General features: G+C 52.0%; 1 protein-coding gene across 1 annotated transcript; it reads left to right on the top strand.

Annotated features, from left to right (window-relative positions):
- LOC149869793 (uncharacterized) lies at positions 1-27,603 on the top strand. The gene is made up of 7 exons (XM_090040985.1): positions 1-139; positions 14,048-14,586; positions 14,681-14,888; positions 15,572-15,744; positions 16,200-16,326; positions 18,263-18,379; positions 20,028-27,603. The coding sequence occupies exons 2-7, from the start codon at positions 14,071-14,073 to the stop codon at positions 22,304-22,306; spliced, it is 3,420 nt and encodes a 1,139-aa protein (XP_089897111.1). The 5' UTR covers positions 1-139; positions 14,048-14,070; the 3' UTR covers positions 22,307-27,603.

Genomic DNA, 27,603 nt, shown 5'->3' with positions numbered 1-27,603 from the left:
TTCTGATTGGTCGCTGGGGCTCAAAGCCTCTTCCCCGAGCCGGGGCCCATCGGCCAGTGTGTGGTGCCGCGCCCGGGAGGAGTCAGCGGGGTCGGAGCCCGGAGCCCGGAGGGGAGCGTGAGCGGCGGGCCCGGCCGAGGTGAGCTGCGCTGCGCTGCGCTGCGCTGCGCTGCGGCGGGTCCCGTCGGCTCCTGCCCGCAGGCTCGCGGGGCGGAGGCTGGCGGTCGCCGCTGTTGTGTTCAGCTCGCAGGTCGCTGACTCCGTCCCCGGCCCTGTCTGGGGGCGCCTGGCAGCAGGGGCCTCTGCCTTGAGCAGCAGTCCTGTGGTCGGTCCTGGCAGGCCGGGTTCTCTTGGGGGCGCCAGGCCTGAGGGTGGGCAGTGGGTTTGCGGGCTCCGTGGGAGTGGATGCAGGGGCAGCTCGGGGACGTGTCCCCAGCATCTGGAATGCAGGCCTGCACCAGTTCTGTTGGTGGAGGCCAAAGCAAAGACGTTGTTTGGGGTGGTGAAGAAATGCATCTGCTGCCATGACTAAACATGATGCTTCTCACAAGCTAAACTGAGGGAGAGACAGTGCTGCAGCAGAGTGCCACAGGGGACAGACACAGCCACCACCAGAGCGCGCGCCAGAGCTGATCAGCTTTAGTTAACCATGGAAGGGAGCAGTCTGCACAACGGGGAGAGAAGCGGCCAGGTGTAGGAGCTCAGCTCTCCAAAGTGCTTGGTTCATGGCTCTGCCATTGGAGATGTACAGCAGAGCTGTGGAGGCATGGGATGCTCCCAGCTGCGCAGGAGGAGCCCTCCTGCCTCTGTCCTGCGTGTTACCAAAAAACAGATACCATTTGGTGGTTTGAGACCGTGGTTCTCAACCTTTTAAGTAGCAAGTAACCCCTAACTTCTGAAAATTGTAATCAGTACCCCCAAGACTCAGTTTTCCAGGGGATTTTTTTATTGACAGACTAATGTATGCAATTTGTTGGAAGAAGAGCTATGTATATAAGGCCGTGATATGACAGATGTCTGACCTGATGTGGGTAGGGTTGCCACCTTTTACAACAGGGGTGCACAACTCAAGTATGTACCTAGGCTAGAGGTGATGTTGGCCAAAGCTAGGAGGGCTGAACCCAGTGCCATACAAAGCATGGCATGCCAAATTATTGCTGGGGAATTTAAAGTGCTGCGCAGTGTGTGGCACACCAGATGTTTTGCCATAGTTTTAAGAGGAAGAAGGGGTGAGAGAGGAAAAGAGGATGGATGAGAGAGAGTGTTGGGATACCCGCGTACCCCCTGCTTGTCTTGCATACCCCCTGGGGTACATGTACCACAGGCTGAGAAACTATGTTTTGAGACACAAGACTACAGTCCAGCTATAATCAGGACTTTTTTGCAAGCTTAGACATAGAATTTTGTGACAGTTACAATTCCTTTACTGAGCGTTATTCATTTTGTTCCAAGTCCTGATACAGTCACACTTCGCAATGATTCTCTTTTAGCACGTAAAGCATTACTGCCACTCAAGTAGGATAAAGAGGCAAGAGACGGGTCTATCGCCCAACTCTTATTGGTTATACCCAAAGGATAAAAATACATTTTAATCTTTATGCCTGTCTATCTACCTGCGACAGTACAATGCAGCCTCTTACTTACACTGACTAGGGAAGGTGTAGGAGGCAGCTGGCATGCAGGCTGGCAGCAGGTTGTCTTGAAGTTTCCCCATTTACACCCAATATTTGCATGTGGATTGTTTAAATAGGTATTCTGATTGGTGATATTCGAGTGCCTTTGTTTCACTGAGACTCTGGAAATTGGACTGAACCAATTTTTCTGTGGACTTGACAGAAGCCAATTAGCTAGGATCTGTGTCCTTGAGAAAAATATGATTCTGGGAGCAGGGAGGACTTCTTATCTCTTTGTCCTCACCATCTGGGAGTGCTCACTGCCATGTTTTGTTTATTTTCATGTACAGAAAGTTAACAAAAGTGCATTGTTGCAATAGGATTCTTGCCAACTACATGCAGTTCAGCTGTTATCAAAAGGCAAAACATTGATCTCTGCTTCTAGTTGCTGTTGCACACCTTTCCAAAGGCTAGTTGTTGATTCTTGGTTTAGTCTAATATTAGAGACTCAATAAACAGATTGTTATTCTGTGTTCCCAGGCTACTGCTTGCAACTTTCATAGATTTCATAGACATCAGGGCTGGAAGGGACCTCGGGAGATCATCGAGTCCAGCCCCCTGCCCAAAGGGCAGGAAGTCAGCTGGGGTCATAGGATCCCAGCAAGATAAGCATCCAATTTACTCTTGAAGGTGTTCAAGGTAGGTGCTTGAACCACCTCCGCTGGCAGACTGTTCCAGACCTTGGGGGCTCGGACAGTAAAGAAATTCTTCCTTATGTCCAGCCTGAAACGGTCTTGCAGGAGTTTGTGACCGTTCGACCTCGTCATCCCTTGGGGCGCTCTGGTGAACAAACTTTCCCCCAGATCCTGGTGGTCACCCCTGATAAACTTATAGGTGGTCATCAGATCACCACTGAGCCTACGCTTTTCCAGGCTAAAGAGTCCCATGGCTCTCAGCCTGTCATCGTAAGATCTGTTTTCCTGACCTCTGATCATGCGCGTGGCTCTCCTCTGGACTCTCTCAAGCTTCTCCACATCCTTTTTGAATTGTGGAGCCCAAAACTGGACGCAGTACTCCAGCTGCAGCCTCACCAAGGCCGAGTACAAGGGGAGAATGACGTCCCGGGATTTGCTTGAGAAGCATCTATGGATGCAAGCCAGCGTTTTGGTCGCTTTACTAGCCGCAGCATCGCATTGGAGGCTCATGTTCATCTTGTGGTCAATGATGACCCCCAAGTCTCTTTCTTCTGTAGTGCTATCCAACGTAGCACTGCCGAGCCTATAAGGATGCTGCAGGTTTTTCCTCCCAAGGTGGAGAACCTTGCATTTTTCAGTGTTAAACACCATGAGGTTCTCGTCTGCCCATTTACTGAGCTTGTCCAGGTCAGCCTGGATCACCCGCCTGTCTTCTGGCATGGATGCTTTGCCCCAAAGTTTGGTGTCATCGGCGAACTTGGCCAGTCCACTCCTGACTCCAATGTCCACATCGTTAATGAAGATGTTGCACAGGATGGGTCCCAGGACAGAGCCTTGAGGGACCCCACTGGTCACAGGGCACCATGATGAGTGACTGCCATCGATTACAACCCTCTGGGTCCGACCGCAGAGCCAGTTTCCCAGCCAGCGGATCGTGGTGGAGCCAAAGCCACAACTGGGCAGTTTGGCCAAGAGGTGATCATGGGATACCAGATCAAAAGCTTTTTTGAAGTCAAGATATATGACATCAATCTCTTCTCCCTTGTCCAGGTGATAGGTCACCTGGTCATAGAAGGAAATGAGATTGGTCAAAGAAGACCTACCCGCAACAAACCCATGCTGGCTGTCCCTTAGCATGTTAGCCTGGGCCAGTCCCTCAAGGATGGCCTCCTTAATAAACTTTTCTAAGATCTTCCCCAGGATAGAAGTCAGGCTAATGGGCCTGTAGTTAGCCAGATCCACTCTCCTCCCTTTCTTGAAGATCGGCACCACATTGGCCTTCTTCCAGTCTTCGGGCACTACACCAGAGCGCCAGGAGTTTTGAAAGACCCGTGCCAGGGGCTGGGCTATGACGCTCGCCAGCTCCTTGAGTACCCTGGGGTGCAGGTTGTCAGGGCCGGCTGACTTGAAGGTATCCAGCTTCTCAAGGTGTTCCTCAACGAGGTCAGTATTGATGGAGGGTAGGGGATCCCCCTCACCCAGATTTCCCTGTCCCATAGCAGGCATGGGCATCCCGTGTGACTGATGAAAGACTGATGCAAAGTACCTATTTAATAGGTTGGCTTTTTCCTGGGCGTCAGTTGTCAGTTGCCCCATCTGGTTTAGCAGGGGTCCAACATTGCCCTTGCTTTTCCTCCGGCTCCCCACATATCTGAAAAAGGACTTTTTGTTGTCCTTGATGCCTGAAGCTAGTTGGAGTTCAGTTGCAGCCTTGGCTTTCCTGGTTTGGTCCCTGCAGGACCGGACCAGCGCGGAGTAATCCTCCTTGGAGGTGAATCCCGTCCTCCATCCTTTGTAGGCTTTCCTTTTTAGCCACAGTAGGTCTGCTAGGTCTCTGGAGAGCCAGGGGGGCTGCTGTGCCTTCTTGCTGCCTTTCCTCCGTGTTGGAATAGATTTAGCTTGTGCACTGAGGATCGCTTCCTTGAGAAGCAGCCACTCTTCTTGAACTCCCAACTCCCTGGGGTCACGGTCCCTGAGGGCCTGACCGACAAGCCTCTTGAGCTTGTCAAAGTCGGCTTTTCTGAAGTCAAGGACTTCTGTGTTGCTGACTGACTTGCCAGCTTTCCGGCGGATGGTGAAGGTGATCAGCTCGTGGTCGCTGTCACCCAACTTCCCATCGATCACTAGGTCGCCGATTAGGCCGTCCCCCGTAGCCAGTACCAGGTCGAGCAGCGCTTTGCCTCTCGTTGGCCCATAGACTTCTTGAGTCAGGTAGAGGTCATCCACGCACGAGAGAAAGCTTTGCCACCGCTCGGATTTTGCTGAGTGATCTTCCCAGGAGATGTCCGGGTAATTGAAGTCACCCATGACAACCAAGGTCCTGGAGCAAACAGCTTCAGTCAGTTCCCAGGCAAACTCCTGGTCAAGTTCAGGACTTTGAGTGGGAGGTCTGTAGTAGACTCCCACCGTTGTGTCCCCTGTGCCGTTTTTCCCACAAATTTTTACCCAGAGGGTCTCTAGCTGTCCATGCCAGTCGCCAACATCAGCTTGCAGGAACATGTAGCTTTCCTTCACATAGAGAGCTACACTCCCACCCCTTTTGTCAACACGATCCCTCCTGTACAGGGTATAGCCCTCTATACCCGTGGTCCAGTCATGGGTGGAGTCCCACCAGGTCTCCGTTATCCCAATGACGTCATAATTCTTTGCACTGAGCAGGAGGACAAGCTCCTCCTGCTTGTTACCCAGGCCATCTCTTCCCAGCAGCTCGCTGCCTCTCTCGCCAAAGAGCGGGCTGTGATCATGGAAGCCAAAGCCTTCCCGATGACACCAGCTCCGCAGTCTTTGGTTCACTGCGTGGATCCTCCTCTCCCTCCTCAGCCCATAGCCCGAGACTGGGAGGATCGACGAAAACACCGTCTTACGTGCAGGCTTACTGGTTATTGAATGTATACCAATTTAGGCATATATCATTTATAAAGCCAGCTTTTGCTAGGTCTGTAATTTGCACTGGTCAGCATTGTGTGTCGGTAACCAACTATGTCTGCAGCATATGTGGGGGGAGCTGCTGAATCTGGAGAGAGGTCTCCTGCTTCTCACTTTCTGCTGTCTGCCTGGAGCTCAGGATTCTTCAGGGGCTCAGTCCTCACAGAAGCCAGTATATGGCAGGTGTTATTTTTCTTCTCTGAATATTGTTTATGCAGGCAAGCCACAATTTACGCATATTTAACTTATGTGAATTTGGCTTTATGCGCTCGGCTGCTGGGGCTGGCCACCGGGTGCCGACCGGGAAACGGCACCTAGTGCGGCACTGCATGGTGCTGCATGGTATTGCCTGCATGTGCTAGCATGGCTGGGGGCCTGGGGGGCTCGCGCTCAGCTGGCTGCCTTGTCTGCGCCTGGCGGCAGGGGCAATTTTAGCTACACACGACTTCAACTATACGTGGTGATCTGGGAACATAACTCCTGCGTAAGTTGTGATTGTACTGTATTGTTGTATTCGTGGAACAGTGGCTGAAGCCTGATGCTGTGGGGAGGAGAGTGCACTGTCTGTTCCAGAAGGAAATGTTTGTTGCCCACAGCTAATCAGCCTTGCCCCAGCTGTGCAGTGTAAGATGCCTCTCTGCCTGCCTAGGACCCCGAGTTCATTAGGGCAGCACATGGGATGTGGGACAAGGAGTCTGTGCATGGAGCTTCTTGCAGAGCCAGGACCATGGTTTTCTTCTGTTTTCTGTGGTCCTTGCTTTTTTGTTCATTTAGATCATGCTGATTCCAGAGGACCTGCGCTTGCCCCTGCGACAGTGCTGAGTTGCTGTGCAAGAGCGCTCCAGGTTATGCCAGTGGAAGTGTCTGCTGTGAGTGTGCAAGCTCCCCACTAGTTCTAGGGGTGTATAGGTTGTAGCCATGCTGTTCTAAGGGCATAGGCAGCCAAGGTTTTTGTCTGCCACTAGCTCTATGCACTCAGCACAGGTGTGCTGCCCAGAATGAAAGAGAGAAGTTATCTGTCAAAACATGCCTGGTGTATCAGCCTCTGCTCCCAGAATCCCCCCAGTACTGTGGATTCTAAGTGAAGGCAACACAGTGCCAAGTGACCAGCACTGGAAAGCTCCTGATGGCACCTGAATCATCCTGGCAGAACTGGGGCCTGTGTCTTTGTTTCTGAGCACACAGAGGGGTGCTTACAGTGGTGTTGGGCTTGTTGCTACATGTAACAGCTGGGAAGCTCCCTTCTTGTTTGGGGCAGCTACTGCCCAGTCTGTCCTGGCTGAGGGACAGGTAGCTAGCAAGCAATGATGACTGACAAACTTGACACAATGGTAATCATTTAGTGAGTAATTGTCTGTAGCCAAGTGACATGCTTGCCCCGAAGGAAAGAGTACAACCTGTGCTTAGAAAGCAGTGATTACTAGGGAGGAGAGGCTGTGAATACTGCCTCAGTGTGAGCTGCTGGTGCCCAGCTGAAAATAGTCATGGGAACCTTGTCTGTAGTAAATGGGGAGGAGTAAGCAGGGAGAAGAAGGTGAGCCCATCTCTCTGTCTATGGCCTCTGTCAAGCTGAGCCCCAGTGCCCCATGCCAGAAGGATGCTGAAGTACTGGGGCAAGTGCAAAGCAGTGCCACAGACATGACCCAGGTCTGTACATAGAAAAGCCACCTTTTAGTTGGTTCTTCTGTGTTTGGAGGCAAAGGGCTAACTAATCTTGATCCAAGAGCTAGAAACTGAATTTGTCTGAGTCCTGGTATAAAATATACCCATGCTTGTTGGGAGTGAGCCCATGTGAACTATGGGAACAGCTTGCAGGGCTACAGGGTAGCGGGGCAGTGGAAAGGCAGCAGCTGGAATCTGTGTGTAGGCCTACGTTGCTGGCCCCCAGGACAAATTGGCTCCTGCAGAGGTCTATGGCTGCGGCTTGGAGGAAGGCATGGGAAAATGGCATTTGACAGCCCCTCATGCAGGCAGGGTGCTCTGAGGAATGTCCTGCACTCATAAGAGGTGAGGGGGAAGGTGGGGGTGGCACAACTGTGTCTGCAACCCTTTGCAAAGGGAAAAAGTGGTAGAGGGTGGTGCTAGTAGCTACACCAGCTGGTGGCATGAGGCATCCCAGGGCAGATCCTCCCTTCCCTTGGTGACTGACACCAGCTGCCCTCTGTAAACTATGTAAGTTTTGCACGTGTGAGGGGTGCTTCTGTGCATGTTGTGGTGGCCTGTGGCATCCCAATGGCAGGTTTTTCCACACAGCTCGTGCCCCAGCTGTGTTGGATGAAGAGTGCAGTCTTGTGTGACCTGTAGAAGAGACACGAGGATAGCAGTGGGTGAGTAGGACTTGGGGAAAAAAAAGTAGTGCCTGGCTCTTGGCTCTGCCTGGGCTGGAAAAGCGATGTGGAAAGTGCCCCTGTGTTAGCAGTGGAGTCTATGGATGCAAGCTGGGTCAGGTAGATGTGCAGGATTTCCCTGAGGTCTGTCCTGAAATCCAGAGACAATTATGGACTAGAGACTCCAGCATGGTACCCAGAACAGAGGCTGGAAAGATAAGGGTCCATGTGTTGAGGGTGCTCATAGGTACGTTGCTGCAAAGGGTGGCATCAGCATGCACTCAAGTTTGTGCCTGGCTAAGCAGTGAGAACCGGAGGGTTGTGATATCATTAGACAGAGCAGACAGCTTTGTGTCAAGCAGCAACATCAGTAGCCAGGCTCATTCCCTTTTTCCCCCCCACCTCTGCTTATGAATTCCCAGCCCCAGATTACCTTCAACTCCCACTTTTAACTCACAGTCTGGCTTTATTGTATTCTGGGTGTGTGGGGTGTAAATTTCTGGATTCCTTGTTGTTCAAACAAGCAGTCCAAGAGTGCTCCTGTTTCCCCAGGGTGGCAACATAGAACACAGATGTACCTTTGTTTTCCCATCATATTTGTAATTTCTCTTGACCAAAATTGTCCAATCCCCTGGCTTTGTGCCAAGCGTTCCTTATATAGTGCACCAATCCCCTAGCACTATGCCAGACACATTTCTTATAGGGAAACTGCTGTCTTTTGCTCGCCCAGTGCCCAATCGCAGCACTCACATCTCCCAGTGCCACAGAAGGCACTCTGTTCAATTTTGTTGCTTAGTTCTGGGAAGGCCTGAACTGTGGCTAAAAGCTTTAACATAACTCAGTTTGCCCGTTACAGTTTTTGGTACTTCTGCCTGTAAGGTGGCTAATGGTGCACCATGCTTTTCCACTAGAGTGGGTTATATCCAATCCTTCTATGGTAGTAAGCCAGCTCTCCTTTTTGATATTGTTCAATGTGGCAGCCAGCTGTTCTGTTGTTCTGTTTAGAGTTCCAAAGTTATTGCATTGCTTGATGATGCTCAAGATGTGGGGCAGAGCTGAGGACAGGGAAGTGAGGTCAGGTGAAGTGAGAAATGCCGTGCACACTGTTAGGTTGGTGTCTCTGTCTTTGTATATATATTGACAACATTTCATGAAAGCAGGATCTTGGTTGCCAAAGTTCCCCTGCTTTACCTGTGGCAGGCTCAGTTGTTAGGTCTATTTGTGTTAGGGCTGACAGTAGTCTTATGTAATGTTTGGGTTATGGTTTGGATAGGGATGATCCTACATCAGGAAGCCAGTTGGACAAGATGTGACCTCTGAAAGTCCCTTGCAGCCTGACTGCTCCAATTCTCTGATTCCTCAGGCTGTATTCCATCCCTACTCACAGGGTACAGCACAGGCCCTGCAGCAGCTTCAACACAACTGATTGACCAGGTAGGGGCTGGAGTTTCCATGTGCTCTGTGCCAGGAAGGGAATCCAGCCTGAGGGGGGAGGGAACGGAAGGGAAGCCAGCCCTGAGGCAGGGGCTGTGCAGAAGCTGCAGAGGGCAAGCTGAATGAGGGCAGGCAGCAGCTATGGGGGCTCAGGGACAGATGGAGCTGCAGCTGCTGCCTGCCCCCACTAATGTGAGAAGATTTTTTTCCCCCATGTTAACTGGGGGGGTGGGGAACCTTGTCTTGGATCTGACTAAATGTGGTACTTAGCCATTTGTTGATATAAGTCAAAGAAGAAGAAAGGGGGGAAAAAGTTTAAAAATGTTATTTTAAGTGTTAAGTGCACCGTATAATAGCATAGCAGCATAAGAGGTTGAGTTGTTATGAGATTGTGTTTTATTTTGTATTTGATTATGAGGATGGACTGTTAGATGTACATATATTGTTTGCGAGTTGTATGTACGTGTGTGTGTGTGTGTGTGTGTATATATGTGTGTATATATATATATATAGTTTTTATTTAAAAAAAAAAAACCTCAGCCATTTGTTGAGGAGCAATGCAGTAAGCCTCAAGAGGCCAAAATAATCACTTGTAATCCTTCTGCCAGGTACCGGTTAGCCAGGTTCAAATTTCAGGGTACCAAGATAGTTTTACTGTGGCTTGAGCCCCCACCCAGAAATCTGAATTCGACTGCAGTATCCCACATAAACAATGCCCCCTCCTGGCAAGCAGTGTAAACATGGAGGACAAATTTATTATGGAAAACAAAGACAAGGAAAACACCAACTACAATTGGGGGTCTCCACTCCCTCAGCCCCCAGCCACCTTCCCCAGCCCTGCACCACAACCCCCAAGCCCCACTTCCCTCTAGGATCCAGGGGTGAAAGGCATGGCTCTGCAGTGGCAGTGCTTGCCCACAAAGCGCCCCCCAGCCAGCATGCAGCTGTCACCACCCTGCACCACCGCAGACCCATGCAGCCGGTTGCAGGGCATAAGCAGCAGTGCAGTGGTGGCCACTGCATGCAAGCCCCCCTTTCAACCTCCCCGACTGGGCAGCACGTATGTGGCCCACACACAGTGGGTGCCACCGCACTGCCACTGCCGTGCCATGCCACCTGCCCTCAAAGCTGTGTGGGTGGCCATGGGATGGTAGCGCAGGATGCAGTGGCAGAGTTGCAGTGGTAGCCTCTCTGTGCAAACCCCCTGTCAGGCTGGCCAGCATGCGTGTGGCTCTCGGAGTGGCACCCCTGCCCTCACCCTCTGGCCCTGCTCCTGGGAGTGGACACAGCAGCATGCTTCCCCCCCACCTTCTTGATCTACATCCCCAGCACCGTCCCTTTCCCCACCACACACACTTACCTGCTGGGGTGGGTGTCTGCATGTCTGTGTCTGGGGGGCTGTTGTGAGGGAAATCAGGAGGGCTTTTGAGGCTGTGGGGAGGGGAGGGGGAGTGCAAGGCACCAGCAGCGCTGGGTGGGGCTTTAATTTTTATCACGGATTTTGGGTTTTTAATCAGACAATTTGTAATTTTTAATCGGAGAGAACCAGGATCCCTGCTTATAAGGCACTCTGTACAATTTAATTGCTTAGTTCCAGGAAGGCCTAAATTTACACTAAGAGCCTGAGCATAACTCAGTTTGCCCGTTACACACATGCCCTTTATCAGGCTCAGGGAAAGTTAAAGAAGGTAAAAAGTCCCCATATGCAGGAAATAAGCTTCATTTTTGCACACAGGAAGCTGAAGCTGGAAATGTGTCCCTCTGGGTCCATGAGAGTGTCTTAGTGGTCTTTGTTGTGCAGATCAAGCAAGATTCCTTCCCTGTTGGTGTCAGATGGCAGACAGGCAGGGAGGTATAGAAATAAAACATGACCATATTTAAGCTAACTACACACTCTGAAACACAAAATACCTAACGATATGAAACTAGAACACCTTTGTAGGACAAATGCCTTGTACATTGTTTGGGATCAAATGGGAGGACTGCTGGACCAGCGTGAGCATCCTTCATGAAGCGGCGTCCACCAGAATTGAAGCCTTGCTCTTGAGAAATCATCTCGGATGGATGGGCCACTATGTCTAGATGTCCAAGAACCGCCTCCCTCACCAGGTTATCTTCTCCCAGCTCTCCATTGGCCAATGCTCAAAGGGTGGCCAAAGGAAACAGTGCTCAGTGTTGCCCTCAAGCACAGAAGCATTAACACCAATGTTTGGGAGGAGCAAACTGCTGACTGTTTGGCGTGGCGCCACCTGATCCGCCAAGGTATGCACCACTTCAAGGCCCAACAACTCGATACTGAGGCAGGACAGTGGTGGCAGAGGAAGGAGATGACCAACCCAGGATTGCGAATCCCGCTCCCCTGTGCAACAACATGCCCCCATTGCCAAAGAACATGTGCATCCAGAATCAGGCTCCTTGGTCACCCGTCTATTTGTATCGTTCAAGTACTGTGGGTCCTAAGGCCCACCTGGCTAACTAATAACCCCTACTGTGTGGGGCCAATGGGTGAAAGATGCAACAGAGTTCTTGGGACAACAAAGGCAAAAAACAGGACAGGAGTGACATATGTGGGTCAAAGGGTTAAAAGGTGAAAATAAGTGTGCCTGACAGGGACACAGAGAAGAGCCCCCTGGGCCATACCCCCCAGTCCTCAAAGGCATCCAAGGAGCTGGTAGATGCCACCCACTGGTGCTCTGCCCAGAAATGTGCATGGATAAGTGAAAGGAAAGCAACCCTGCAGTCTCCGGGTACCTTCCCAGCCAGAGCCTCCTTCCTGGTGAAGTCCAAGGCCCACTTAGCCAGGGCCAGGAGAAGGTTGACCAGGAGGTCCTGGAACTTGGTGGGGCTGTGGATGAGGTGACCAAAAACAAAAAAGTGGACATGGAGGTTCCTCTGTCACCTGAGGACCCATCAAGCCTGACAGACATCATCCTCAACTTTGAGGGACTGCTGCTGCCACTGATAATCAGTTTGAGAAAAATGAAAAGTGTAACCCCCAGCTCTCTCCCTTTCTTCAGTATTTTGAGATCTTACTGCGTCTCTGTGATAAAGTACTGATGTTCTTGGTGTGGGAAGATGGGTTTAAAAGGAGAGCCCCACCTTTATCTTCTACTTGCTGCTTGGGTGGGGGGAGGTTGTAAGGCCTTCCTTTTCTTTCATGTAGCTTGTGACAGCTCTGAAAGCCTTTGCACTTCGTCAACTCCCAGAGTAGGACCAGAAATCTCTCTGGCCTGATCCAGAATGTTTTTTTTAAATGGTTTAATCATGCTATCGTTTCTTTTTGTTGTTTTCTGTCAGGGGCAGTGTATAGAGCTCTGCTCTGTATCTGCAGTGTCTTTGTTCGCAGCTGTGGGAGGGAGTGCAGCATCTGCTTTAAATATTCTGAAAGCCCCTTTTATGCCTCTCTTTTTTCCTGATTTACTGGTGACTGCAGAATTTCCTTTTGCCTTTCTCTCCCCCAGTTCCTTCCCTCTCCGTGAAGGGGGCTTGGATAGGTGATGTTTGCAGGACTGATACGACCAGTTTGTGCCCCCTGGGGATTCACCCATTACCCCAGTCACAGGCTGGCACCAGGGGGCTAAGCCCAGGTGACTGTCACTGTCACTGTCCCCAGTGTGGTTTCCGCACCGGCTTTTCCTCTGGCTTGCAGGCAGCTGCTGACTCCTGGCGACCTGCCTGCGGGCCCGAGGCTGTGGGCTCTGGCTGGGTGGGCACTGCAGGGCGAGGGCTGGAATCAGCGGCACGACCCTGTCCTGGTGCCCGGCGCTGCCTGGGCTCGCTCGCCCCAGCCCCAGCCATCTCCGAGCCCCATGCGAGTTCCTGCCTTCCCGGCTCTTTCTCCCCAGTCCTGGCCAGGAGGAGCCACGACCCCCCAACGCCGAGCTGCGGCAGGGAGCCTGGGGCAAGCGGGGGCGGGTTCTCCCCTTGTCTCGGCGTCTCTGGACCCCTTCTCGGCTCGATGCGCCCCTGCTGCTCCGCCGAGGGGAAATGGAGCCTGGCAGGGGCTGGGGTGGGGCGCCCCGAGCCCGGCTCCTCTGGCCCGGGCCGGGCTGGGCAGCCCCAGAGCAGGGACAGGTCCCAGCTGGGCCTGTCTCCTGCCTGTGCAGCTGTAGAGCAACAGCACAGGACCCTCCGGGGAGTGCACTGGGCCGGTCCCCTGCTGCCAGCTGCGGGCTTGGGGTGAGCGGAGCGGCGCTGCCTGCAGGGCGCGGGGGGCATCGGCAGGGCCGGAGGCTGCTCTCTTGACCCGCAGACCCGAGTCGGGCAGAGGCCGGGGCAGGCTGCTCCAGCACCACCAGGATCTCCTCCTTGCTCTGATGCTGGGGCTGAGGCAGTGCTGGCAGAGCTCCTGCAGGTGATCTCCCAGAGGAATATGCAAAGGGGTCCAGGGGACCAAGACTAGAGACAAGTGCCATCCCTTGGGATCCTATGACCCCAGCTGACTTCCTGCCCTTTGGGCAGGGGGCTGGACTCGATGATCTCCCGAGGTCCCTTCCAGCCCTAATGTCTATGAAAATCTATGAAATCTGGCAGGGCTCTGGCCTGGGGCTGTTGCAGGGGGTCTGTCTGTGCTGGCGTGAGGTGGGGGGTGGATGAAAGAGGTACATCTACGTGGCTGCGGGGCCCTGGAGATGGCCACTGTGTGAAGGGGCACTGGGGTAGGAAGCTCTGGCCGTTGTGGGTGGGAAGGGGAAGGGAACTTGCAGCACATGAGGCAGTGTGGGTATGAAGGCTTCACCTGTGTCTGGGGCTGTTGAGAGATGCAGGAGCGCTGTGAACAGCCACCCAGGCAGAGCACCACAGGGTGCCTGCAGGACCTGGTGGAGGACTGGGGGCAGGCGCGAAGCTGGGGGAGGAGGCAGGAGACCTGGGATTTTTGGTGCAAGCCCATGCTCTGCCATGTGTCAGGGCAGGAGGGGGAGCGATGACAGCCATGAGGCTGCTCCTGAGTGAGTGAAAGTAGGTGGGTGTAGGGGACAGACAGACCTTGGGCCTGGGGCAGTGGGTCACAGTTCTGGGTCCCCCATCTCATGGTAAAATCTTCCCTTACCAGCACTGGTGCGGCCTAAGGTGAAGATGCAGGAGCAGGACCCAGGAAGTCTTCAGGCAGGAGTTGAGGGAACAGGAAATGTCCTTCACATGGTCCGGTCTGGGACTGGTGGAGCCTCCCTGAGACGGTTGGCATTACAGCCAGTAAAGCAGCAGCTGCAGGAGGAGCCTGTCCAATGCCAGAAGGTCCAGGGACAGGAGGTGAAGCAGGCCATGCAGCCCCCGTCTGAGGCTGAGCTGCCTTCAGAGACCACACAGCTGGACCCAGGGGATGACTTCCCCACTCCAGAGACTTGGTGCCAGCGCTTCAGGAGCTTCCCCTACCAGGAAGCTGAGGGGGCACAGGAAATTTGCAGCCACCTGCAGGAGCTCTGCCAGCACTGCCTTGAGCCACAGCATCGTAGCAAGGAGCAGATCCTGGTGGTGCTGGAGCAAATCCTGGCCATCCTGCCCCAGGAGATGCAGAGCTTGGAATGGGAAAGTGGTGTGGAAACCTGTGCTGAAGAGTTTCAGCTGGAGCAGGCAGAGGACAACAAGCTCCAGGTGAGAATATTTCATCCTGATTGTGGATGTTCCCTCCCACCCCTGTCTCTCCTGGTTCCCAGCTCCCTGTGACATATATTTATTTTGTCCCCAGGTCACAGTGAATGTGAAGGTCGAGGAGGTGTCCTTGGACAAAATGCAGCCCACTGGGGCATTGCAGGGACCTGTAGATTCGTGGCCAGAGCAGCCAAAGGCCCATCCTGTGAACAGACCTCTGGAAGAAGGAGAAAGGGAAACCCCAGGACATCAGAACAAGCTATGTTGTGTCCCCAAAGATGAGCCCCTGCCCCACCAGGAGCCAGGTAATGTACCAAATGCAATGAGGGGCTGGTGCAGGGTTGAGAAAATAAGATTATTCAGTGACATCTGGCTGGTAACCCAGGCCTCTGTCCTGCTGCAGATTCCCCTAGAACAGAGGAGACCTGGGAGTTGTCAGCAGGCAGAAGCTCCTCAGGCTTGTGCCCCAGACGAGGCCCTTCCCCAGGAGCGGGTGAGGACCCAGGGTTCTCCTCTATCCAGCAGCAGAAAGTATCATCCATCAGTGGAGAAATCTTCCACCAGAACATTTTGATGGGGTCAGTGCTCCAACAGGCCAGCTCTTATTCTCCCAGTGCCCCTGGAAGCATTTCACATGGCCTGGAGAAGACTGACCATACATTTCCCTGTCCCTTCCCTTTAAAATGTGGATGCTGACACAGCACCAACATCCCTCCAGCTTTTCTCCAAGGGAGCAATATTCCTGCAGGGTCTGACACAGCGTTGTGATCACTACTCTGCACTGGAACAAAGTTATTGGGGCTCATCTCCAGCTTCGTACTTGTGGAGGTCTGTTAGCAAGAGCTGTGGGATTTTGAAACTTCTTTCTCTCACCTCTTCCACACACTGATGCCTCTGGCTGCCTTAGCCATAGGCCAGTCGAGGAGACTTAGCAGGGCTTTCCCCATGCCAGCAGCACCAGGGCCAACTTTTCTTCCCCACCCTGCAGGTGCAGGGACCCTGAGCAGAACTGATCAGCAGCCTCCTGAGGAGGGGCCCATAAACCTGGAATGGCAGCAGACTTCACCATGGAGATGGGGAGAGAGGTGCTCCCTGCCACTTGAGTCAGGCCAGCTACAGAAGGGGCAGTGCCAGCCTCCAAAGCAGAGGAAGAGCTTGGAGGTGAGCAGGGCACCAGCTCCAATTGGGTGTGGGAGTACAGCTGGGGCAGAGCCAAAGTGGGGTGGTGTAAAGAATTTGGGGAGCAGAGAGACCTGAAGAGTGACAAGCCTCTTGCTGGCATTATCAGGAGCTCACTCCCAAGTGCAGAGAACCAAGGGTACTGGAATGGGAAGACCTGGTCAGAGTCCATGGAGCCACGGCCCCCTACTTCTAACCATGCTGCCTGGGCTGCCTCAAAGGACCAAGCAAATAGAACGTGATGAGCTGAGGTTACATGGGTACATTACTTCCTGTGTCCATATCACGTGTCAGCTGAATAATGGGGAATTTTGCACCCCTCCCTGTCATAGCTGATCTTGCAAATAAGTGTAGTATAGACTAATTCCAGGTAGGGCTGTGGGAACTGGAGGCAACTGGAACAGGAGACACTGATGGTGTAACGCTTGTGCCTGCAGCTGCGGGAGGTCTTTGAGGACGTGGCAGTGTATTTCACGCAGAAGGAGTGGGAGCTGCTGGAAGATGAAGACAAGGGGCTTTACCGGGACCAGATGCTGAGGAATTACCAAGCCCTCATTTCCCTGGGTAGAGCTCTGGTTCTTGCTTCTCCTTGGGGCCATGTGAACTCTGAAGTTTTGTTGATTTCTCCCTGCTTTTCAGCAGTCTTATTCTCACAAACTTGGTGTGGGTGGTTTAAATCTCCTTCCTCCCCACTGCTCTTTCAGTGATAATAATATATACATTTTATATGTATATATCCTCCTTCATTTGATCCAGCCACCTTCACTTGAATCTTCCCCATTCCTGTAACTCCTGGTCCTTCCATATTCAACAGTTTCTTAGGAACACAAGCTCATTTTGCTTTCTCAGCATGTTCATATCATGTCGAATTCATTGTGCATAAAAACTCACTAAGAGCTGTTTCTTGGGGAATTATTCTGATTTCCTCCCTCTCTTGCCTAGTGTGTCCTGTCCAAACACATTTAATAATCCTGGCATGTTCAGTTCAGTTCAGTTCAGTGCTATCTAAATCCCCTTTCTCTTCCTTTGCTTACAACCCAGCAGAAATTAATGGAAGTCTTATCAGCCTTTGCTGCTACAACACATGGATTATGCATTTCCTCAAATCCTTCTCTTGTGACATGTATATGTGATAGAACCCACATACTTCTAACAAGGAGTTACTGGAAGCTTCTGTCCATATTCCTTCCTAACATCTTCAACTCTCTAGACCACGGACTCTGTCTTTGTTGTATCTACTTTGAGACCTGGGCACTTAATTTCACTCTGCCATTGTCAAAAGGTTTCTTGTCCTCCTAAAATGCCTCTGCATATCAGATGCCCAGTCACTGTGCTAAAAAGGGGCTAGGGGCAGGGCTTAGTGAAAACCAGTTTTCATTTCCAGAAAATTTGTAATACAGGGGCTTGTTCTGGCATGGGTGGAGGTTTGATGAAAGGACTTACCTTTTACTAGGTCAGTTTGCTTTTCTGGTGCTTTCTTTTCTCTTTATTTCCCCCAAAGGATTTCCTTAGAGAAGGGCTCAGATGCTTTTTCTAACCCAACAAAGAATGTATAGACTATATCTACACTAAGCTTTCACATGCTTTAAAATGGGTCTCCTGTCTTCTTTGGTCCATATCCATGACTCCCAGCAACGTTGTTTCAAAGCCTGCAGTATTTGCCAGTCTGTGTACTCATCTCCCCTCTTGGGCTGATCATACCATTGGATGGGATGGTTGTTTTAGTTGCAACTACAGTTATTATAAAATCATCCTCTCCATTGCCCGGATTATGAATCACCCTCTCTCCCAGAAAAAAAAACCTCATTGTCAGCCATCTGTCATTGATTTGTTTCATTGCCACAACTCCTTGCTTAAAACGTTCACCAAGAATAAACTCATTTCTGCTCCTTTCCCTGGAAATACACTAATAAGATAGATGTTAGACCTCCATAAGTTTGTCCAATTACTCTTAATTTTGGTACCTTGAAAATAGTAAAAATGTTATCTTTCTGCTTTCTAATACATCACAGATCACTGCATCTCTACCTTGTCCCTGGTGACTCTGTCAGTTTCCTGCCCTTTTTATACCTGAGAGTGGTCAGGGCTTTGTTTCTTTTGACCATCCTTCCACTACCTGGGTGACAAGGACCGTCATCTATTGAAGGCTTCTCCCAGCAGTGCCTTCTCTGTTCATCTTAAATGCCCATCCACCTTTTGTCCTTCTGGATCATGGTGTATGCATGAGACATCACCCAGACCTTCAATGCATATGCCTAGATGGGAGTATAAAGGAGTGGGTGGAGGCTGCCCAGATCTTTCATACCCACTTTAGACCATTGAGACAGAATCCAAAGCCCAGACTGAGTTCAGAAGTTCAGTGCTTTGGCTGTAGTTCTGTGCATCCAGGAATCAAACCTGGGTTTTCCATGTGGCAGACTAGGATTCTACCACTGAGCCACAACAGCAGATTTTCCATCCAGTAGGCAATCACAAACATTTTAACCACTGCTTCAAACAGGCTATCGAGGTCCCACACCTGACTTAATCTACCGCATCCGGCGAGGACAGGTGGAGCTCTGGGTCTATGATGATGAGGAGAGTGAGGATATCTCAAGGTTGGAGTACATGCTGCCAGGTGAGTTGTGGCTGTCCCTTAGACCTGACTCCCCTGTCAGAAAGCCCCATGCCCAGAGTGACAGACAGAAGCATCAGCTACATTTCCATTTATTTAAAGGTGAGCACTGATACTGATGGGGATATATGCTATATATACCCACCAAAGAAATAATCTTTTGGGTTTTTTTGCCCCTATATTTTTAAGCCTGGAAACTGCAAACCTGCCCTGTGCTGCCATTCCAGGGTGCTACCTTTTTAAGAGCTTATGCTGTAATGTGTCAAGGCAGGTATTGTTCCCACTCCCTGAATTTCAAAGCTGTAGAGACAAGCAGCTGTCCCCTTCTTCTCCCCCTTATTTTGGCTGTTAGGGGACGATTGAGTCGGTTGTCTTGATTTTTAGGCACAGATCTGGTTTCCTTGGGGTACCATGATTTTAAATTTTCATCTTTACTCAAAGGAAGAATTGATCTCTCACCCCAAGGTAGCCATACCTCTTTATCACCCTCTCCCCAGGCATGGTGGGATGTAGTCCCCTGTGGAAATCAGCATGGCTGGCCAAAGCTCTGTAACCATTATGCTGAACAAGAGAGAGGCTGGGGTTGTCCTTAGTTTCTCTTGGTTAGGTTGACCTGGAACCCAGGAAGTGCTTAATCATGGTCTCAGGCTGCCTTAAATGGCTCCCTGGTGTACATGGGATTCACAAGCTTTCCTGTTGTGGGGGGAAATGAATACCCCATGGCTTGCACCAGAATCTCCCCCTTTCTGTTTCAGCTCTGGCACCGTGAGTATTAAAGCCTGAGACTCAGCACAGAATCCATGTGCAGGTTCATGACAAAGCCTTTGTCCCGGTGCACATTTCTGTGATGTGGAGGTCACCTGGGCCTCATCAGAGGAAAGCTCCACAGGCTCATTCCTGCTCCTTTCAGAAGAGAGAGCCACAGCTCTCAATCTTCCCTCCCAGAACAGTCCTTGGAGGGATGGGGGATGAAACATGCTGGCTTTTCCTACCAAGCAGTAGCAGCAGCACTTGTGTGTCCCACAGAAGCACTTGGCCTAGTGTAAGGCAGTGTTCCCCACATGCCCCTGACAAGCCCCAGAAATCTGCTGCAAGGCTGTTCACTCTTGTACCCAGATGCTGCTCTCTGGACTGCCGGAGATCAAGGGCGAGCACTGGAGAGGAGTGCCACCAGTGTACTTAGGCTCTGGAGCATGTCCACCCAATCAGGTGGAGGGCTCAGCATCATTTTCCCCTAGACCCACTAGTGCTATGGGACACTACAGCAGCCATTTGTGAGCCTCATTCTTCCTTTAAGCAGATGCTTCTGCTCTTATCTTCAGCCTATTAGAGCATGAAGCCATTCAGGTTGTGTCCTAATGCACATGTCCCACATGTGTTTTCTCCCAGCAGGGTCTGAAGTGGTGAGGAATAGCAAGTGGTACAGAAACCCCAAGAATCTGACTCTGAAATCCACCCATTTCCCCGTCCCAGCCCCCCACACACACACACTCTCACTCTCACTGTCTGGAAGGAAGACCATGTTTTCTTAAGGGAACACAAGTGCCAAGGTCCAGTCCTGCTCTGAGACCCATCCCAGCAGAAGGAATAGCAGTGTTTGCCCTTTGCTAGCAGGGCAGGAACTAATTTGGAGTTTCTCTTCTCCATGCAGGAGATGCCTGGCTGCTGAGCAGAGTTCAAGAGCAGCCTTCTGAGGAAGGGCCTGAAAGCCTAGTGCCACAGTGGATTTCCCCAGGGAATTTGGGTGAGATGGACTCCTTGAGATCTGAGAAGAACCAATGGCACAAGAGTCAGAGGAGGCCCCAAAAGCAGAAAGAGAATGTAGCAGTGAACCGGGTACTAGCTCCAATTTGGCATGAGAGTGGAGAAGGGACAGAACCCGGAAAGAACCCTGGGTGGAGGGAAAAATTTGTGGAGCTGAGAGACCTGAAGAGCCACAAGGCAAAGTTCCACTGCAGAGAGACCCTGCATCCAAACCAAACCAGTGGAGTCAGCCTCAGAGGGAAGCAGGAGCTCACTGCCAAGCACAGGAAGAGAGCCCACCCCTGCCCTGGGTGCAAGAAAACCTCTAACTGCTCCTTATTCCTGGCTTTGCACAAGATAGGGCACATTGGGGAGAAGCCCCACATATGTGCCATGTGTGGGAAGAGCTTCACCTGCCTCTTGACCCTGGCTGCTCACTGCAAGAGCCATTCAGGAGAGCTCCCCTACCGCTGCACCAAATGTGAGCATAGCTTTGTGTGCAGCTTGGACCTGGCCAAGCACCAACATGTGCACAGGGAGAAGCATCAGTACCGTTGTGTCACGTGTAGTAAGACCTTCACCTATTTCTCCTCCCTGGCTCAGCACCGGCGCATCCACTTGGGGAGGAAGACACACCACTGCACCAAGTGCAGGAAGAACTTAATTTGCTGGCAGGATCTATCCCAGCATCGGTGTGTGAAGAAGGCAGACAAGCCACACCACTACACCAAGTGTGGGAAGAGCTTCAGGCAGCCCTCTAATATGGCCAGGCACACGCTTATGCAAACAGGGGAAAACAACCAGCTTATCTGCATAGGGGAAAAGCCACATCAGTGCTCTGTGTGTGGGAAGAGCTTCACTCAGCCCTCCCACCTGGCCAAACACCAGTGCATCCACACAGGGGAGAAGCTACACCAGTCCCCTGAGCGTGGGAAGAGCTTCAGCTGCTCCACAAGCCTGGCCCAATACCAGCATATCCATACAGGACAAAAGCCATATCTTTGTTCTGATTGTGGGAAGAGCTTTACCCACCCTTCCCACCTAGCCAAGCACCAGCTTATCCACACGGGAGAGAAGCCACATCAGTGCTCTGTGTGTGGAAAGAGCTTCACTCAGTCCCCACACCTGACCCAGCATCAGCGCATTCACACAGGGGAGAAGCCACATCAATGCCCTGTGTGTGGGAAGAGCTTTGGTCAGTCCTCCACCCTGGCCCAGCACCAACGTATCCACACAGGGGAGAAGCCACATCTTTGCTCTGTGTGTGGGAAGAGCTTCAGCCGCTCCTCCACCCTGGCCCGGCATCAGCTTATCCACACAGGGGAGAAGCCCCATCAGTGCTCTGCATGTGGGAAGAGCTTCACCCAGTCTTCCCACTTGGCCCAACACCAGCGCATCCACACAGGGGAGAAGCCACATCAGTGTTCTGTGTGTGGAAAGGGCTTCATCCATTCCTCCAGGCTGGCTGAGCACCAACACATCCACACAGGTGAGAAGCCACATCAGTGCTCTGTATGTGGGAAGGGCTTCACCCAATCCTCCAGCCTAGCCAAACACCAGCACCTCCACACAGGGGAAAAGCCACACCAGTGCCCTGAGTGTGGGAAGAGCTTCAGCTGCTCGTCCACCCTTGCCCAGCACCAGCTTATCCACACAGGGGAGAAGCCACATCAGTGCTCTGTGTGTGGGAAGAGCTTCAGCCGCTCCTCCACCCTGGTCCGGCACCGGCGTATCCACACAGGGGAAAAGCCACATCAGTGCTTTGTGTGTGGGAAGAGCTTCACTCAGTCCTCCATCCTGGTCCAGCACCAGCGCATCCACACAGGGGAGAAGCCACACCAGTGCTCTGAATGTGGGAAGAGCTTTACCCACTCCTCCAGCCTGGCCCAGCACCACCGCATCCATACAGGGGAGAAGCCACATCAGTGCTCTGTGTGTGGGAAGAGCTTCACCCAGTCCTCCAACCTGGCGAAACACCAGCGCATCCACACAGGGGAGAAGCCACACCAGTGCTCTGAGTGTGGGAAGAGCTTCAGCTGCTCCTCCACCCTTGCCCAGCATCAGTGCATCCACACAGGGAAGAAGCCACATCAGTGCTCTGAGTGTCAGAAGAGCTTTACCCACTCCTCCAGCCTGGCCTATCATCAGCTCATGCACACACAGAAGAAGCCACATCAGTGCTCGTAGTGTGGGAAGAGCTTCACTCAATCTTCCCACCTGGCCCAGCAACAGTGTATCTACACCCGGGAGCATTCATACCTAATTCTATCAACAATGCCAGAAGGGCTTGTGGGGTGGTGGGGAACTGCATAAAAAGTTTACCCAGCCCTTGGCCCTTGCAGGCCACTGCAGGACCCAGAAGCTGGTCCACAAGGTTTGATTAGGGGAGGGAAGGGGGTCAGACAAAATGCCTCAGGGGCAGGCTAAATGCTGGGAGAGCCTGTGAGGAGATGCTCTTTATCAGCCTTGGAGTCTATGCATTGCCCACCATTCTCTAAAACTGGTCAGTGCTCCCAGGGGAAGAAGTGCCTTCGCAATACAGTGCCTTCCCCAAAACAGCTGCCTCCAAATGACACCCAGGGACTTTGGCCACCTCCCATCTTTGTTCTCCCCCCTGGTCCCAGTATTCTGGTGCGTGAGGCTCTGATCCCATGATTTTTGGATGCGTACCAAAAGCTTCGAGATGACTCTACCCTTCATTTTTTTTCAGTGTTGGAACAGATGCGCGTTCCTGGGAGCAGGTGGCAATAGTAAAAATGTTTACAGATCTTGTTATAGAGCCAGATGTGAGAACATTACTGGAGTGCTACTGTGAAAAAATGTGTTACATAGAGAAGGTGAAAAATGTGGACTGTTTGCACTGGGCCATAGTATGCCCATTTGTTAGTGTGGACAGACCTCTCCAAGGATTATGAGGGTGTGAGGTATCTCCCCCCAGAATAGCCTTAGGGTTCCATAGGGAGAGCCCAAACTTTGTCATAAGTGTGGGGAGCATGAGTATCTTACCATAGCTTCACACAGATTCTGTGCTCCTTGTGTAAAGGGAGGGGATGTGAGAAAATACTGTTGCTAAGGGTGGGTATGTAATGTGTGTGGAGAGAGGGGCCACATGTTCCAGTCTTGACCCAAAATCTTTGTGACCATCTTGAGAAGGAGGAGACCAGGTGGCACAAAGGACACAGAAGAGTAGGGGGAAGAGGCAAGCAGAGAGGAGAGCAAAGAACAACAGGAAAAACAGGAAGCCCTGCCTGCTTGTGCTTGGGCTGCCCATGCTCCATTCCCACCAGTGCCCATGGCCCAGCTGGGTGCTGCTTTGCTCCCTGCACCTCCAGCAGTAGCTCCTGCTCCTTGTCTTGCCCACCCTGCACCATGCTGCTCCAGGCAGACAAATGGCTTCAGCCAGGCAGCTCCTGCTCCATCACGTAGGACTCCAGCTCCAGCTTCCAGGAAGATGGCTGGGAGCTGAAGCCAGAGCCCCATGCAGTGCGGCAGGAGCTGCCCAGCTGAAGTTGCCTGCCTGCTTGCCCAGAGAGGTGGAGCATGGCATGGCAGGGGCAAAATAAGGAGCAGGAGCCTCTGCTGGAGGCAGGAACAGTAGAGTACCACCCAGCTGGCTGCAGCCACACCAGGAACAACCCCACAGGAAGCTGCACATGCTGGCTGGGGCCAGGCCACACATCAGCAGGAGCCAGGAGTGGGCTACGCTAGCATAAGCAGATGTGCTTGGCCCCATTTAGCCGGACCCAGTCACCTGCTGGGCTGAAACGGCTTGCAGGAATGTGGTATACCAGGGGAGAGGATTATGATTACTTTGAGGAGAGGTGGACCTGAGGACCTTCACAATGGTCTAGCATTAATGAAAAGAGAGCATCTGGCATGGTTCTGGTACAGAACCCATATATTGGCATACGACAAGTAGCAGAGGTGGTAAGCAGGAGGATTTTCCAGTGATACTGCTATAGTAACGTGTATGTGACCTGTTAGAAAGGGAAGCCTGCTCTGGGTATTGAGTAAGCTTGCAGTGAACTTCTCAGTTCCAAACCCAGTGTATAGCTGGGAAATTTCAACTGTTTTATACTGGCAGGAGATAAGAAGGCAGAGAGAGGGGGAGGGAGTAGACAGAACCTCCAGACTGTTGAAACAAATTGTGGAGAAAAACAGTTGGCAGGATGTGGAGGGGAGAGAGGCCCAGAGGAGGTGATGGTTGTGAGGGTCGACTGAGCATAACTTTTCACTCAAGAATTGATTTTTACCTTCTGGTTTCAACATTCAGAGGTGAAGGAAGTGGAGGGGGTTGATGCTGAAGTTGAGGGTGGTGCTAGATAGCTTTTTGGACTTTTTATGTTGAGGACAACGTTGAAATAAAGAAAATGTTTTGTTTTTGATACTTATTGTTATTTTAATGATAATGGTATATCCCTGCCTCTGCACCCCAATTCCAGATAGGACAGCAATGGGTGATCCTTTCTTAGACATGCTGTCCTGTCTCTGCCCTGCATTTTGGATTGTTGAAACACAGCTCTCTCGTGTATCTGACTTGGCTTGTGACCTGGCCTTGCTCTGTGTAGTGTTTTGGCCCTGAGTCAGACTCTGACTCTCTAGCTTTGACCCTGGCTACCCCTTGTACCTCAGCTAACAGCTCATGTGAACTACCAGCCAGACAACCAATGCCTCAGTATGTGCAGCATCTGGTTCAAGGAGACAGAGCCATCCCTAGGGGTGTATGAGGCCCGGGCCATATCAGCTTGTGTGGGGCCGGGGAGGTGGGAAGCAGCCGGAGTGGCGGGGAGCAAGCAGCCGGCGGCATACAGTGGCTACAGCAGGACCTGTACAGCACTGTGCAGGGCCCCCACCCAAGCACGGGGCCCAGGGCAGTCACTCCAATTTGCTCCCCCCCGCCCCTCCCCCCAGGATGGTCCTGCAAGGAGAAACCTGGTCTTGGGCAGGGGTTGCTCAGCAGTGTGTACCTGTGACATGCACTGAGCATACCTATTCTCAGCTCCTCCCCCATTTGTCAGCAATGTGTCTGGGCCATGTTCTTAGCTCCATATATGTTTCAGTGCTGGGGCGCCAATTCCAGCCCCCACATAGGTCCATTCTCAACCCTGTCCCTCATTGTAGCTCTGGGGACAGAAATGACAGAGAATATAGAAACCTGAAGAGATGGGGTGTTGGGGCAGGGAGGGGGAGGGGAAGCCTTGAGGGGATGGGTTAGGGTTCCATAGAAGTTATCTGAGAGCTTCAGCAGTCAGCAGGAATGGATGAGCTTGAGGGGGAGTGAGTTGCATTGTGGGGAACAAGGGAGCCTTGAAAGGAGCCAGGGAGAATGAGAGAGCCCTGAGGGGTCAGGAATTTAAAAGGGCCAGGAAAACTGAGACGACAGGATGTTGGGCATGAGCAGGGAGGCTATGAAAGGATGGAAAGACAAACTGAGAGGTGATAAAGCAGCCTTGAGACAAGGACTCTGCATTGGCAGGGGTGGGGGGAACTAAGTGAATGGAGAGTTAGTGTGGAATGGGAGAGCCTGAAGGGATGGGATCAGGGGGTTCCTGAAGGGGCGGCAAGTCATGTTAGGGAAACAAAGAGCCTTGATGGGTGACAAGGGGAGAAGGTAGAGAGCAGGGTGGGGTTGGGGCAAAGAAGAAATGGAGGAGCCCTTTAGGGACAGGGAACTAGGAAGCAAGGTAGAACCTGAGTGGGAGTCAGTGGGGGAATTGGCATGCCTGAGGGACTGAGGAGGGCAGAGGCCTGGGAAAACGGTCCAACTCTGGGGTCCTGACATATTGGCAATTGGAGAAGGAGGGGTGTTGTGACGGGTGAGTAGTGTGTGTGGGATATGCATGTTCCAAATTACTGTGCTCTCCATGCCCTCTTTCAGGCTCTCTGCCTTCTCACCCTGATCCATCCCACTCCAGAAGGGGCCCAGGGACCAGCTCAGATTCTCTGGCCATTCAGTGCCCCTTTGTGTGGCAGGAGGTCTCCTTCATTCCCAAGTCTCAAGATCACCTCAGCCTACCAAAGGAGACTCCTACACAGGTGGCCAGCGCAAATATGGAGTGAGTCAGGCCCTGGGTTCAAAACCTAATTGCTGTTTTCTGACAAAGGTCAAGTGCTTTAATGCCCAAAGTGGCTTAGTCTGTCTGCTACCATTGGGGTTCATAGGCAGAAATCCCTGGAAGAGCTGTCTGGCCTCTCTGAAGTTGGAGCTCAAAGTAGCTGAGCACACAGGGACCTTCTGGATTCAAAACCTCTGAGCACCTTCCACCCCCCTCCCATCTGCCTGTGGAAACATCCCTCAGAGCTGGATTCAGGGAGGTGGTCAAATAACTTGGTTTTGTCTACACAAAGACCTAAAGGAGCTTTAATCCACATGTATTTTTATGGCAGAGTAACATGTTCCCTTGGATACTGGCTACTTTTGAATAGGAGGTAGACCCATGTTTCCTGACTCCCAGTGTAAGGAGATGTTAATGCATCTTTGATGGATGCTTTATTAAGGATGAAGTCCTCATGGTCTATATGTCTTTACTGGGTTTTGTTTTACCCGATGTTTAAGATCCAGGGCACTTTGGAAGAACTATTTCTTTTCAGAGTGTTGTATTTGAAGGATTTATTATATTTGTTCCTCTCCTGTGAAATTCTTATTTAGAATAAGTGACTTAAGATTAAACTTTGGGAGTGAGTTCAGCTCATGTGAAGAGAGACCAGTTTCACTGGGATGGCAGTGACCCATAGAAGGGGGTTCATGCAACTTAAGAGCCACTCCATTGTTAGTTTGATTAGACTCCATTCTAGTTATCCTGGCAAAGGCAAGCCCTGGCTACTGTTCATGCCACCCCTCCCTGTCCCCAGGGCAGCACTGAAGAGGTGCAGAGGCATTCCTGCCCCCAACCCCCAAGTGTCTTGGCTCTGCTGGCAGTGCAGGGGTGGGATTCCTGGGGACTCCTGTCCAGCTTTACCCCCTGCTTCGGACCCAATATCAGCAGTCACAGAATGGGGGGGAAAGTGAAAGAGATGAGGTCAATCAGTGCTGGGTCTGTGATGCCTAGTAGTACATGTGCACTAGTAGAAGTGCGTGGGGGGCCACCACCAGGCTGCAGCAGCAGAGGGTGCAGCTCCTAGAGATGCACGTACTGCTGCACAGCTGTCCCAGAGACCCCTCCAGCCCCCCAGGGCACCAGGCTGCTGGTAGGGAGAGGCTGGCCCCACCCCTGCTAGGAAAGGAGGAGCTCAGCAATGGAGACCTTCACTCTCCCTGACAGCTCCTGTGCTGTTCCAGTGTGCAGAAGCCAGGGGAGCATCTTCAGATAGAGGTAGCTGGGGCTGCACCCTAGGGCCTTCCACTGAGATAGGAGTCCAGGGCTCCCCCAGCCCAGACAGTAAGCAGGATGGGCATGAACCAGAGACACCAGCCCTGGATGCTGGAGATGCAGAGGTCAGAGACAGCAGCCAACAAGCCACAGCCCTGGTACCACAGGCAGCTG

The sequence above is a fragment of the Crocodylus siamensis genome, chromosome 3, assembly GCF_052110815.1.
Source record: "Crocodylus siamensis isolate JL-2025a chromosome 3, ASM5211081v1, whole genome shotgun sequence".
Classification (NCBI taxonomy): Eukaryota; Metazoa; Chordata; order Crocodylia; family Crocodylidae; genus Crocodylus; species Crocodylus siamensis.
The sequence above is the reverse complement of the archived record's forward strand: the minus strand, read 5'-3'. Positions and strand labels throughout refer to the sequence as shown.

Coding starts and splice junctions, on each gene's coding strand:
- LOC149869793 (XM_090040985.1), top strand. CDS start 14,071: ATGCAGGAGCAGGACCCAGGAAGTCTTCAGGCAGGAGTTGAGGGAACA. Junction 14,587..14,680: donor CAGAGGACAACAAGCTCCAG/GTGAGAATATTT, acceptor TTTTGTCCCCAG/GTCACAGTGAATGTGAAGGT. Junction 15,745..16,199: donor AGCAGAGGAAGAGCTTGGAG/GTGAGCAGGGCA, acceptor TTGTGCCTGCAG/CTGCGGGAGGTCTTTGAGGA.